The sequence below is a fragment of the Pyxicephalus adspersus genome, chromosome 2 (assembly GCF_032062135.1).
Source record: "Pyxicephalus adspersus chromosome 2, UCB_Pads_2.0, whole genome shotgun sequence".
Lineage (NCBI taxonomy): Eukaryota > Metazoa > Chordata > Amphibia > Anura > Pyxicephalidae > Pyxicephalus > Pyxicephalus adspersus.
Window position 1 is genome coordinate 110306139 of NC_092859.1, and position 13515 is coordinate 110319653.

Here is a 13515-nt window from a genome sequence, read left to right on the forward strand (position 1 = left end):
AGAGAGAGAGAGAGAGGAGGAAAGAAAGAGGAAGAGGGGAGAGAGATGGAGAGAAAAGGGGAGCAGTGCTCAATGTGATGGCTGAACATTTTGCAAATTCATTTTAATACATGGCATTTTGGATTCAAATACCTGGTATACAGGTAGTTTCCTGATATAAAGATAAAAATTGTTTATCATTCACAAGTTTCCTGAGCAAAAGATAATTTAATAATCTATTGATGGCTGTATTCTGTGACCAATTTCTATATTTCCTAGTCCTTAGCATTATATCTGGTGTCTAAACTGGTGTTTTACCAAATCTATGGCCTAATCCTTATGTCACCTTTTCCTCCAATACAATTTTTTCACAATTGTCAAAGTATAGCAACATGCAATCTGCAGTACATGTATTGCATTTGTTGCACAAGAAAAAAATAAAGGAAGTCAATTTCTGTACAATCAATAAGCCTTGTTATCAGTGTCCTTGAGATAAGTGAACCATCTGTAGCTTCTCACTCTTTGGTAAGCATTGGTTTCCATCCGTCCCCACATAAATACCCTTCACTGACTCTGTAGGATTTCCAGCTTCCACCATGAAACTCTTCCTGCTCCTCACTGCCTTAGTGGCAGGTGTTCTATCTGAGAAAAAATTTATTGGGTAAGTATGTTAAATGGTTGTATTTTGTAAAATTGAATAGACCTTAAACATTTATTAGACATTGGTAGAAAGTACATTAGTCTTAAGAGGTCTCAGGTGCTCAGTTGGTGAGCATAAAATAAGTATAACCAAATACAACAGTATACCTTAGTTGTTTTTTTTGTTACTATTAGCTCTATCATTTCTTTGTATTAGGCAGGTACAGGTAACAACAGGTTTGTATTTTTAGTGTACATTTCTTGTCATGCACTTTTTATTTATAGCAGTACATTTTAATTTGATCGAAATACATTTTGCTTTGCATGTGGAAGAGTATCTTCTGCTTTGTTTGGCAGAGTGAGCTAAAGCATGCAAAAATACCTAAATGCCTTGTTTAACATGTTATACAATTCATTCCTATGGGACATTAGCTTGCCAGAAACCACAGCTAAATAAAGGAACAAACTGTGTTAATACACATTGAACTGCACCACTGAAAGTTACTCTGCAGTTTAACAAGTATATAGGCAATTTAAACTTAAAGATGTGTACAGTGCCCCCTCTTGAAATCCTGAGCAACCAATGAGAAGCTTCCCAGCACATATGGTAATATGGTCCTATGTGTCATATTTTCAGTAGGGGAATACAGTTAGAGTAACAACATGCATGTCATAGTTCCTGCTATGTTTCTTTTTTCTTATTTAGACTTTTTTTAAATGCAATATTAAATTATGCATTTAGAACTATTCCAAATGAACAGCTATACTTTACCCTCAGCTATTGGTACTGCTATACCTTACCCTCCTCTATCACTAACAAAAAGAAAGTCCTACTAGAGGGGCATATTTTATATGGGTTACTGGAAAGGCACAATTTTCATCAATTGTTTATTTGTACTTGAAATCCATTATTATCTATTATAAGTTTAAAGTTATATAAATACAAAATAAAATGTCAGGTTCTATACAGTAGAATAATATTCCTTTTAATAAATGAAACAATAAGATATGATTGTCATGTTTTTGTATACTTCTCTGCAGAGAGCAGGTGTTGCGGATCAAGGCAAGCAGCAATGAGCAAATCCTTCTATTGCAAGATTTACAAACTTTCACACATCTTCAGGTACAAACACTAGCATATTGTAGGCAAAATTGTTTTTTACACATATAGCTCTAAATTGTTCTATAATATATATATATAAGTAATTTTTGGTATAACTGAAATCCAGTTTTCTTGCAAGATGCTGTAGCAGCAAAAGGATTGTATGCTGTCCTTACTTCACTCTCCATAGAATTGATGTTGCCTGTTGACTTTTAACATAACTCATGTGATAAGGCTTATGTAGACAAGCTTTGTATTTCTATATTCATCCTGAAATATAAATGTGCTTTCCTTGCATGTCTGTACCTTTCCAATTACATAGATATGTATGTAGATGTACATGTAGAGGTGATGACTGCTCTATGACTTGTTCAAAAAAGGTTGTGTTTGACTTGATTTCCTTTAAATTGTTTGGATGCAAGCAGTCCTTTTTAAATCAATTCCTACTGCTTCAAAAGTTCCCCAATTATAGACAAACACAGATTTTTTGAAGACCCTTTTGGACATTGGACCTGTCTACTAGCAGTGACCACAGATTACATTTTAAACCCATTCTCTGATATTCCCTCTATTTGGATACAACCCTTACCCAGCTCCCGGCTTCTGGTATTTTCTTTATCCTGCTTAGCTGCTAGTCACCACCAGTGAAGCCATTCCAGGGACCCAATGCTCCCTATGGAAGGTGCCAGAGCCTTAGCAGAAATTGTTTTTTACCATACCGTTACTCGATGCATCCATGTACATTCTAGAAAGGCTGTACATATCATAAATTTCATCCAGAATCCCTAAACTCAGTCTCTGTCAAGATCCATATGCCATAAACACCTAGTCTCTATAATATCTGGCATCTAATCCAACGTGGCCACCATGAAGCAGTACATATTCAGACCATAATTTATTTCACCACCTGGGGACTCTCATTTTCTTGCATTTGAGATTTCTAAAGACTTTCAACCAGTGTAGAGGGCAGAATTTTAGGCCCATACCACCTCTGCCATCATGTGCCATATTTCATGTAGTACACATAATGCATGTCTTAGACTTTAGGAAATTACACATGGCAATATGATCTTCCCATGGTAATATGTATAACAAGTCATTTTTTTTTAAAAAAGCTTGACTTCTGGACTGAACCTGCCAACCCCAGCACACCAGTTGATGTCAGAGTTCCCTTCTCAAGTCTTCAGTCTGTGAAGGCCTATTTGGAATACAACAACATTGAATACTCTATCATGATAGAGGACCTGCAGGTATGTTAATAGAACCTGACACACACAAAGTACTCATAATTATATAGTTTAGCTGGTTACTATTGGTGGTACCCTTCTAAAATGTCTAATAGTCGTTGGAAAGGATCTTTCACGATCCTTTCCAATGACTAGCACTGCATACTGCTTTATGGAGAGGGGAGGGGGAGAACGACGGAGGGGCACCCTGCTGCGCTCTCTCCATCGTCCGTGGATCCGCCAGGACGGTCGTTCGGACGATGGAGGACGGGCGCTGTACACAGGCCAGATTCTCGCCCGATATCGGCTCTGGAAAAATGGAAAGGAAAAATGTATATAGGAAGGAAACATATTTTCTATTGATTTAATTTTTTAATCAAACACAAATTAAAGTATGTCCAATACCAAATCTCTGTCATGGGGCTGTCCCCTTTTTTTGATCTTGGTAAACATTGGCACTAGGACAGAGGAGAGAGGAAGTTATACATCTTGAGTTGCCACCAGAGGAATAGATGAAAGGAAAAATGTATAAAGGAAGGAAACATATTTTCTATTGATTTAATTTTTTAATCAAACACAAATTAAAGTATATCCAAAACCAAATCTCTGTCATGGGGCTGTCCCCATTGAAGAAGGTGATCGACTTATATTATTTGGCCTTGTGATTATTGCTACCAGCACTCTAAGTGAAAGAAATAGGAAATTCTAGATTGTCACCCATTCACCTAAATGGGATACACAAGACAAAAAAAAAACTTTCAGGATTTTAATCTAATATACAAATATAGTTAAAGTTCTACTGTCTGAAGCAATGTCATCTTATTGTTTCATGTCTGTATTTGTCTTCTTTATTTCAGTTATACAATGCCATTAACCTAATTGTAGCCGATTTCAAATCAATCGTAACCAAACAACAGATCGGTACTTCATATGAAGGGCGTCCCATCTATGTTCTTAAGGTAAATATGTCTTCATGATACTTTAAATACAGCATAAGAACATAATATTTTTTTTTTAGATGAGTCAAAAACTTTTCACAGCTATAGCTTAGTTAAACTGAGTGTAGTACATACCTAATAGAACAGCACATAACAGAGCTACATTTTCTAAAGAAGAAAAAGACTTTTTATGTCCACATTGCCAACATTTGTTTATTCAATGAAAATACTGTAGTCATGCATTCATTGATTTTATACAGTTCCTGTTCCGACTTACATACAAATTCAACTTAAGAACAAACCCACAGTCCCTATCTCGTATGTAACCCGAGGACTACCTGTACACTACTTGTCCTGTCACAGAGTGGGGGGAGGAGTACACCAGTAATTAAGAGTAAATCTGTAGCAAAGGAAGTTCTCCTATATTGTGTTGCATAGAGCTGCATGGACAGAAATATAAGTCCTTTGAAAGATACAACAGCTGCCATAAATGTATTTTATCCTTGTGTTTAGCTGTTTGTCTGGAGTTTGGCGTTGATTATCTAAAAGCAACTCCTGGTAATCAATAAATTCAATAAACCTAAATAATAGAAATGGTACATTATGTATGTTTTCTAAGAATAAAAAATGCCTTTTCTTTAGCAATGCTCATGCACAGAAGTCATGTAAGTTCATGACATCAATGTTTTTCTAGTACAGAACATTTTTGTAAAAAGGCAAAAAAAAGACAACCAAAAGACACAATGACATGTTGCTAAATGTAAACCTTTCCAGTCCTTTCTTTTGGGTGCACATTATCTTACAGTTTGTTATAATTTACCTTTTTTTATCTTTTAAAGCCTCTGAGTGCTGTAACCATTAGATAAAAGAGTGTGAAAATGCTTTAATTATTTTATTTAATTTTTTTTAAAAGAAAGCCACAGCTAGTAACTGCCAATTTGAAAAGTTTTATTTACACCAAAATCTATTTTTTTTTTCAAAGCTTGCTTCTGACTATGGAAATGATGCATCTGTTACCTCTTTGTTGAATAAATATGATGTCTTCCTCTTGATTGTCACCAATCCTGATGGATATGCCTACTCTCACACAGCAGTAAGTATCTACCTTTAATGGTATTTTCAGGTTGCTACTAGTTTTTAAGCCATGACACAATAGGTTTCCTAAAAATTAGGCAACATTCTTCATATAAAATGATGCAAAGCTTTTCTATGTATAGTAGTACAGTAGATTAGGCTGACAAGGTAGAAAAATTAATGTGGAATTCCAGCCAACAATATTCTAGGCGTTCATTGAACTTGATAGACTTTAGATCTTTAGTCTTTTTTTAGCCTGACTAGCCACATAACTACAGTATTTTGCCATGTTTTTATTATGATGAGATAAGGTACCTTTTTGGTTTTTTTGTATTTTTAGTTTATTAGTTACTTATGTTTATTATATGTAAACATCTTTGTTTTACAAATAAATATTTGATACAATATTTAATTTCATTATAAGCAATCTCATGAAACCTAAAAATGATATAAATCTTCACCCACTGAAGCATATCATATATTACAGCATATTAAAATATTTTCTTTCAATATTTATTTATTAATTTAAGGACCGTATGTGGCGTAAAACTCGTTCTATCATTAGCGGTAGCCGATGTGTTGGTGTTGACCCCAACAGAAACTGGAATGCAGGCTTTGGAGGTAACTACAAACATATAAACCATGGATTATACCCACAGTTCAGTCACCCAACTAACCCACCACCCCACTGCTTTTATCAGTTTTTTAATAAAATACTAATATTTTTAAAACAATAAAATAAACCAAAAACATGAATCTTTAAAAATACTTAACATGGGTTTAAATGATCAAACACACTAGTCAGCATATCCATATAAGCCTAATACATGTTTTATGTATTCTGAATTATAATGAAAAGATAACGATTAGCATTAGTTGTATGTTGTATTTTATAAATATTTCATATGAGCGCTGTAAGTAGAGCTCAGTGCTGACATATAAGCATTTCATTCACTCTGTAATTAGTCCAGACCCAATATATAGTATTGCCAATCTAAAACAAAGATTATTAAATGTTTTCTTTCCCAGTTACACCTAATTATTTAAGACCAAAATCCTAATACTAAATGTGTGGTCTGACAAACCTTTCAAGTCTTTAAACATCACACATACAGCCTCCCTCTTGTTTTATTGTTTATATCTGTCTGTCATTTGCAACCCCTAATTAATGTACAACGCTGCATAATATGTTGGTGCTATATAAATACTGTTTATTATTAATAATAATATTAATAATAATAACGCAAAAGTAATTTAAAAATTCCAACTGATTATTTTTTTTTAAAAAGGGCCAGGAGCCAGCTCTGACCCTTGCTCAGATTCATACCGTGGACCCAGAGCCGAATCAGAGATAGAGGTAAAGACAGTGGCCAACTTTATTAGGAGCCATGGCAATATCAAAGGATTTGTGAGCATTCACAGCTACTCTCAGCTTCTGCTTTTCCCTTACGGATACAAGTGCACCAACCCTGCTCACTTCACTGAGTTGGTAAGTTTGTCCTAGACCTAAAACACTTTAATCTAACATTGTACTAAATGAAAAACAATTTTTTTCTAGCTGTCAGTCCTTGTGGCTTCTACAAAAAGTTCCTCATATTCATGAAATGCATACAAAATGTAGTCTTTGGTGACTAGCCTAAAGCTGGGTACACACGTGCAATAATTGTCATTGGAAAGGATCTTTTACGATCCTTTCCAACGACATAAGACTGCACGATGCATGAACAAGTGCTGTATATACAGCACTGTTCTGCTCTATGGAGAGGGGCGGGGGAGAATGATGAAGCGGCACCCTGCTGCGCGCTATCCCTTTTTCGCTTCCACTATGATCGTTTGTCGTCCATCGTTCTTGGATTGGCCAGGACAGTTGTTCAGACAATGGACTACGAGCGCTGTACACACGCCAATTATCGGCCCTGAGCCAATTATCGGACGAGAAGCATTGCAAGTGTGTACGTAGCCTAAGAATATACTGGCATACTAAATCTACAAGAGTGCTTCAGCAGTATGAAGGGGCAAAGAAGGCAGGATCTGCAACCTATGCTGTCAAAGTAGTTCTCAGTACATGGGAGGAACACACTGTGGCTCCCTCACCTTGGGTGATAAAGGACCTTTTCCCAGCACCAAATATATGTGAACTAATTTCCCGGTATTTCCTATGCATTTGGTATGGTTGTGTAATCAGAAAAAAAGTATTTTAAAGATTTTTAGGCAAAACCTTATTTGTGGTGCTGGATAAATTGATAAATAGTTAGAATCCTTGTCTATTTTTCTACTGGGGAGACCTCCTGTCTTAGGGCTGAAGGCTTTTAGGTGTCCACATTTGGCTCCTTCCCAAAAAAAGTCCTGAATCTCTGACTGGGAATGCTTGATTGTCTATGTAATTGTAGGTGGTAGGGGGACAGGTTCAAAGCTAGCTTCTGTGCAAGAGACATCCAGACTTTAAGGTGAATGTGTATTCTGTACAAATACTGAAACAATAATATTGGGGTTTGGTAAATCTGATAACCCTTATTAAACTAACAACAGTTGTATTAGGTGCTTGTCACATTATCTACTAAAGTAGAAATAAAGTTTATGAATGATACTTCCATGAGTATTTTGTCTTTAAAATGTTTATTGTGTCAATAAATGAAATGGGGCTACAATATAAAACCTCTTTGTGTGGTCATGGAAACTTTCTGGTGTTGGAATGTTCTGTTCTTTCAAGGTGAGTTCCAGGTAGATATTTTAAGAAAAAAAACAAATAATGCAGTTATGATATTTGCAATAATTTGATATATTTCAATGTGGTGAATATAAATCTCTAAATTAGACTTGATTTAGCATTTTGTAATTCTAAGTTAGACCGGCTCAGTATTTGGGGCCAGTCAGCATTCCTGCATTTTTATGTATTGCACAGAAGGATACTACGTAATAAGCAAGTTGCTGTTCCTTCACTGTCCAATCACATTATAACAAGCAGATGTCAGCTGTATGGCAGGGGTTGAAAAATCCGAGAACTGAATTAAATTGACAGAAATATAAATCATTGGGCAGGTAAAACAACTCTGATATGGTTTTTAACTGTGTATTTAGCTGTCTGCCTGGGGCCCAGCTCTAATTCTTAAAAATAAGATGGATAGGTAGTAGATAGATGGTGTACCTTGTCACCTTCATGTTTTAACCAACGTTAGCTTGGTTAGGTTTCAGACCATGCATTCTGTTCCTGCTATTCTTACCTGTGAGCACCTACCTTGTTTCCCCCGAAAATAAGACCTACCCCAAAAGTAAGCCCTAGCATCCTAATCATGCAAGGGTGAAATATAAGCCCTCCCCCAAAAGTATGCCCTATTGGCTTCTTCGGAGGGTGCGGTCACATGGTACACAGAGGGATACCAAGAGGAAGGAGAGAGAGCAGAAGATTTTCAAAGCACTGGAGCAAGAGGTGAAGAAATCGCAGGGTTAACCTACAGTACTCTGTTGTGACACTACAACTAATAAGAGGCTGGAGGATTTTCTTTTCAAAGGGTCCTTGCTAGTATTTCATTCATTAGCAGCAATGCATATCTATTGATTGATTTTTTTTTTTTTGCTTTTACTCAAATTTATATTAGTTACTGTTTGTGGTCAACAAAGCGTTGGAAGTTTTGTTTCTGTGTCTGCATGTTGCTCAGTGAGTCATATGTTAATTGTCAGCACATTTTCTTGTTATGTTGCACTTGTTTGCTTATGAAGCTGTGTTTTTTTTTCATTAATCATTCTTATTCATGACTTCTTGTATATAACAGAAAAAAACTGTGATTTTGACAGGTCACATGTAACACAGAGGTATCTTTCTATAGCATTGTAATATTGGTTACAGGTTTTGTAATAGGTTGTTATACCATAGTACCTCATTGGCTACCGTTTTGACTTATTAAATGTTAAATATTCAAATATATATTTAGACACTTGAATAATAATTGTGAATAATAATAAAAATAGGACGTCCCCTGAAAATAAGCCCTTATGCGATTTTCAGAGGTAAAATAAATTTAAGACCCTGCCTTATTTTCGGGGGACACACGGTAGCTACAGCATTCAAACTGAGCTACAGTAAAGCTGCGTACACACCTGCAATTTTTCTCGTTGGAAAGGATCTTTCACGATCCTTTCCAACGAGAAAAGACTGCACGATGCATGAACGATGCTGTACATACAGCACCGTTCATGCTCTATGGAGAGGGGAGGGGAAGAGCGACGGAGCGGCACCCTGCTGCGCGCTCTCCCCTTCCCTTTCATTAGGATCGGCTGTCGTCCATCGTCCGTGGATCCGCCAGGACGGTCGTCGGACGATGGACGACGACCGACTGTACACACGGCAGATTTTCGCCCGATAATTGGCCGATACCGATTATCGGGCGAGAAAAATTTGCCGTGTGTACGCAGCTTTAGACTGATTTGATTTGGTCTATGCACAAGATGCACATCAACCCCCTTAGTAGTGGCTTTCAACTCAATTAAAATATTTTTGACTACTTAGTTTCCAGGGCCATGTATAAAAAGGGATTCAAACCTTGCAATTTATTACATTTTCCATTATACTTTATTTAGGAAGTCAAACACCTCATTCATCATATATATACATCCATCCACAATATACATCCATCTATAGAAAATCATGTATTCAAATCAAGAGCTTTACAATGGTCACACTCAAATTAAACTATGACATAAGTATACGATGACATAACTAAATGTCTGCATTTTACTACAACAAAACCTAATGATTAATTTATTAGACCTATGCTAACTACTCTTGGACTTTATCACAGGAAATACCTACTATCTATGAAACTGATCAGAATTAAGCCGCTACCAAAGCCAGCTAGTAAGACACTTGATTATTATTTGACTCATGAATAAACCTCTCGGCACAGTTCTGCAAGCATAGGCTTGACAGGTAGCTGTTTGACCACCTGGATGTATACTGTGGATGTATTCCCTTTACTAATTGTTACGCTTAAAAACTTAGTAGCTGTAACATGCATTTTCTTTTCGTAGGCACACTTTTGTTGGAACTGTGTAGATAAAAATAACTTTATATTTTAGTCACTGAGTATGCCAATGATTGAACCATAAAACTACAAAAATGGAAAATTTAGCATGTATACCTGGCATGCAAAAAACGCAAGTGGTAAATCTTTTTTACTTGAATTGTCAAAGCCACCAGGATGTTAGTGAATGCCTGAAGTATGAACACTGATTTTTAGCAGCTGAAGAGGATAAATAAATGTGAATATATATACAAATGTAACAATGTTGTGCTGATAACTCAATACCTATAAGATGAAGGACTACTGTATAGCCATGGTGGCACTTCCATCAAACATACAGAATAATCCAACATTCCAGATGATTGAACATGAACAGGATGCTTGACATCTTTCTCAATAGGGACAAATGAGGACTAGCAGGTGGTCAAACAGCTACCTGTCAAGCCAAAGCTTGCAGAACTGTGCCAAGAGGTTTATTCATGAGTCAAATAATAATAAAGTGTCAAATAAAAATAAAAAATAATATTCAAGTGCTTTGGTAGTGTCAAAGGATCACACTAAATATTAATAATAATAATGAGTTGAGGCTGTTACCAGTTGTCACCATCTGGCTTGTGCAGTGCCAGTAGATTGAAAAGAATAATAGTATGGATAACACTGTGTTTGTTGAGTTAGATGGTTTTTTTACTAATTTTGGGGTGGTGAATCCAGAATCGACCCCAGGTTTTTTGCTATCACATCCATTTTTTACGATACAGGCTACCCTCCATTTTTGTCAAAAAACATACAAATTTTACACACAATGAAAAAATAATATAATAATAACTGTATATGTATAATGAAAATAATAATGTACTGTATATTTAAATTTCTTTTGTTCATACAATGGATTTATTGTTACTCTATGACATTTTTTTTTACAGTAAAACATTTGAAAATGTATCGGGTAAGCGGTTAAGGTAAAAATTTACGCTTATAGCTTTTCTTGGAGTGTTCAGTGTTAGGACAATTCCGCCTGATGCTTCAACAATAGTCAGCCATCATATGTACATCCCATCTACCCTGATACCGTCCTTCCATGACCTTCAAATCTTGGTGGAATCGCTCACCTTGCTTATCACTGATTGCACCAAGATTTTCCGGGAAGTTAGATAGCTATGCAGAAAATGCACCTGGATGCTCATATTGCAACCAAGCATTTTGTAGCTCTCCAAGACTTCCTGGACAATTTCTGTGTAATTATTTCCTTGTGTGTTTCCAAGAAAGCCCTTGACAATGGCTTTGAATGATAACCAAGCATTCTTTTTGACTTCTGACATTGTCCCGATGAAAAGTTAATCTTTGATAAGCTGCTGAATCTTCAAACACACCGGCCTTTATTTTTTTCAAATGACAGGCTAAAATTGCCAAAATTGGGTACTTGAAACAGTCTCCTTCAGTTGGCAAAACTTTAACGAACTGCTTCATCAGTCCCAGTTTCATGTGCAGAGGTGGGAATCTAATATTCTTTCTATTAACAAGTAGCTCATGTAGAATGTTTGGATCACCTGGTTTTAGGGCAGATCTTGGAGGCCAAATCCTTTCCACCCAATGCCTCTCACAAGCTCTGCTGTCCACATGCACAGATAACAGGGATACTTGGTGTATCCGCATTGCTGACCAAGAAGGAAGCATACCATTTTAAGGTCAACAGGCTAGCTTTGGGCAAGGGTCTACTTTGATATCACACATTATTACAGAAATAATATTAGTTCATACTAAAACTGCCCTTCTCAGTGCTGAAATTATATTGTTCAATAAATAGTTGCACTGTTAGAATTTGACCTATAAGTACTTATTAACGACATGATATGAGACTTCATGGGTTCAACAAAAGTTGGAAGAGATAATGAGGGACAGATTGCAATGAGTTGCCTCTAAATATGTGGACAGAGCACACAGTAATCAATGGTTACATGAAATGACACTTAGGAGACTCTTTACAAATGATTTCACACAAGATCTACACAACTTTCACCCAGAATTCACTCAGTTTGTAAGCTAAATCCCACTACAAAATGTGTGCAACTTTTGTGAAAACATTTCATAAATGAATGTGGAGTTGTAATACATTTACTGACCATACATAGTAAAATTCAGTGATAATCAATTTTTCAATTTAATGACCTGGGGGTCAAATGTAGTTTTTACATGTAGATTTTATAAAATCCTTGGGACTGCTTTGCTAAAAAATAATAACTGCAAATGTATGAGCTTACACCAGAGGTAGGCAAAATTTTGTGGCCACTAGGCCATTTCAGGGGTGGGCAGGAGCACAATAGGCTGGACTCTTTCTCAAGTCCCGCCCTAATGGCTCTGCCCCCCACCAGGAACATTGCGTATGCATTGAGGAGGAGATGGATATCCCTTCAGGGGGCGTTCCCTATTTACCCCGGCGGCATAAGTGTTAACGCCGGCTGCAGTAAATAGGGGAGCCACAGCAAGAGGAGGCCCAAGAGCCGCATGCAGCTCCGGAGCTCCGGTGGCTCCGGCTTTGGTAGTTTGTTCTAGCCTAACGCCCCCTGACCGATCCGGCTGCCAACCTGTGGCTCCGAAGCCGCTGGTTGCTGGCCTTGGATTAGACCGGATCGGACAGGGGGCGTTAGGGACAAACAACTGGCTAGGCCGTATCTGGGCTAAAGGCCGGAGTTTGCCGACCTCTGGCTTATACCATAGCCTCAATGGTTTCATAGCCAGTCGACCTTACAATTAACTTCCCTGTTTGTAATGTTTGCTCCCTGGCAGTATACTTATGGAACAGCAAACAAGCTAATAACACACATTCACAGAATTTAATACACTGAGTACAGTGTTATCTTAAAGTCCTAAAACATGATCACAGCAGCTGTAAAAAGTTTCAGAAAGTCTGTAAACAATTATGGTCCACATAAGTGTGACCGTAAAGGTTTATTTTAAAGATTGTTAACTTTAATCATCCATTTCAATATATAAACTAAAATCCTGCTTTTTTATTTAACTTATGCAAAATTGAGTGTTTAAAATCAACTGTGCTTAATAAGTTAACACTAATACCTGAAGATAAAAAGGGTACAATTATTCTAAATACGTGGACAAGAGGTGCTCATTTAAGGAAAGAGCTATTGCTAGACAAGAGAAATTGGGACCAATGGTTCTAAAGGTAATGAAGTCACAAGAAATTTAAGATGGAATTGAGGGTTTGGAGAATTATGATGATGTTCCAGAATGTGATGACATGACTATATTTGAATAAATGTTGATTTTTTGTTCAATAATAAATGTTGATTTTTCATGAAAAAATAAGACATCCCCTGAAAATAAGCCCTAGTGCATTTTTTGGAGTAAGATTTATTTTATGACACTTTCTTATTTTTGGGGAAACAGGAGGTAGTATATAATGCAGGCAGTGGAACCAGAATGTTTGCTTTTCCAAGTTTAAATCTTAGTCATTGCAATATGAATGAAATATGTACCGTGTTTCCCCGATGATAAGGCAGGGCCATCAAATAAGACAGCCCCCC

General features: G+C 36.6%; 1 protein-coding gene across 1 annotated transcript; it reads left to right on the forward strand.

Annotated features, from left to right (window-relative positions):
• Positions 1-521: 521 nt before the first annotated feature.
• On the forward strand, positions 522-6447 carry LOC140322495 (carboxypeptidase A2-like; the record flags this gene model as incomplete). Its single annotated transcript, XM_072399056.1, is given in 7 exon segments — positions 522-640; positions 1660-1741; positions 2836-2970; positions 3804-3905; positions 4858-4977; positions 5489-5579; positions 6248-6447. Coding segments are annotated over 7 exon segments (795 nt in total), but the record flags the coding sequence as incomplete, so codon positions are not given.
• Between the last annotated feature and the right edge of the window lie 7068 nt (positions 6448-13515).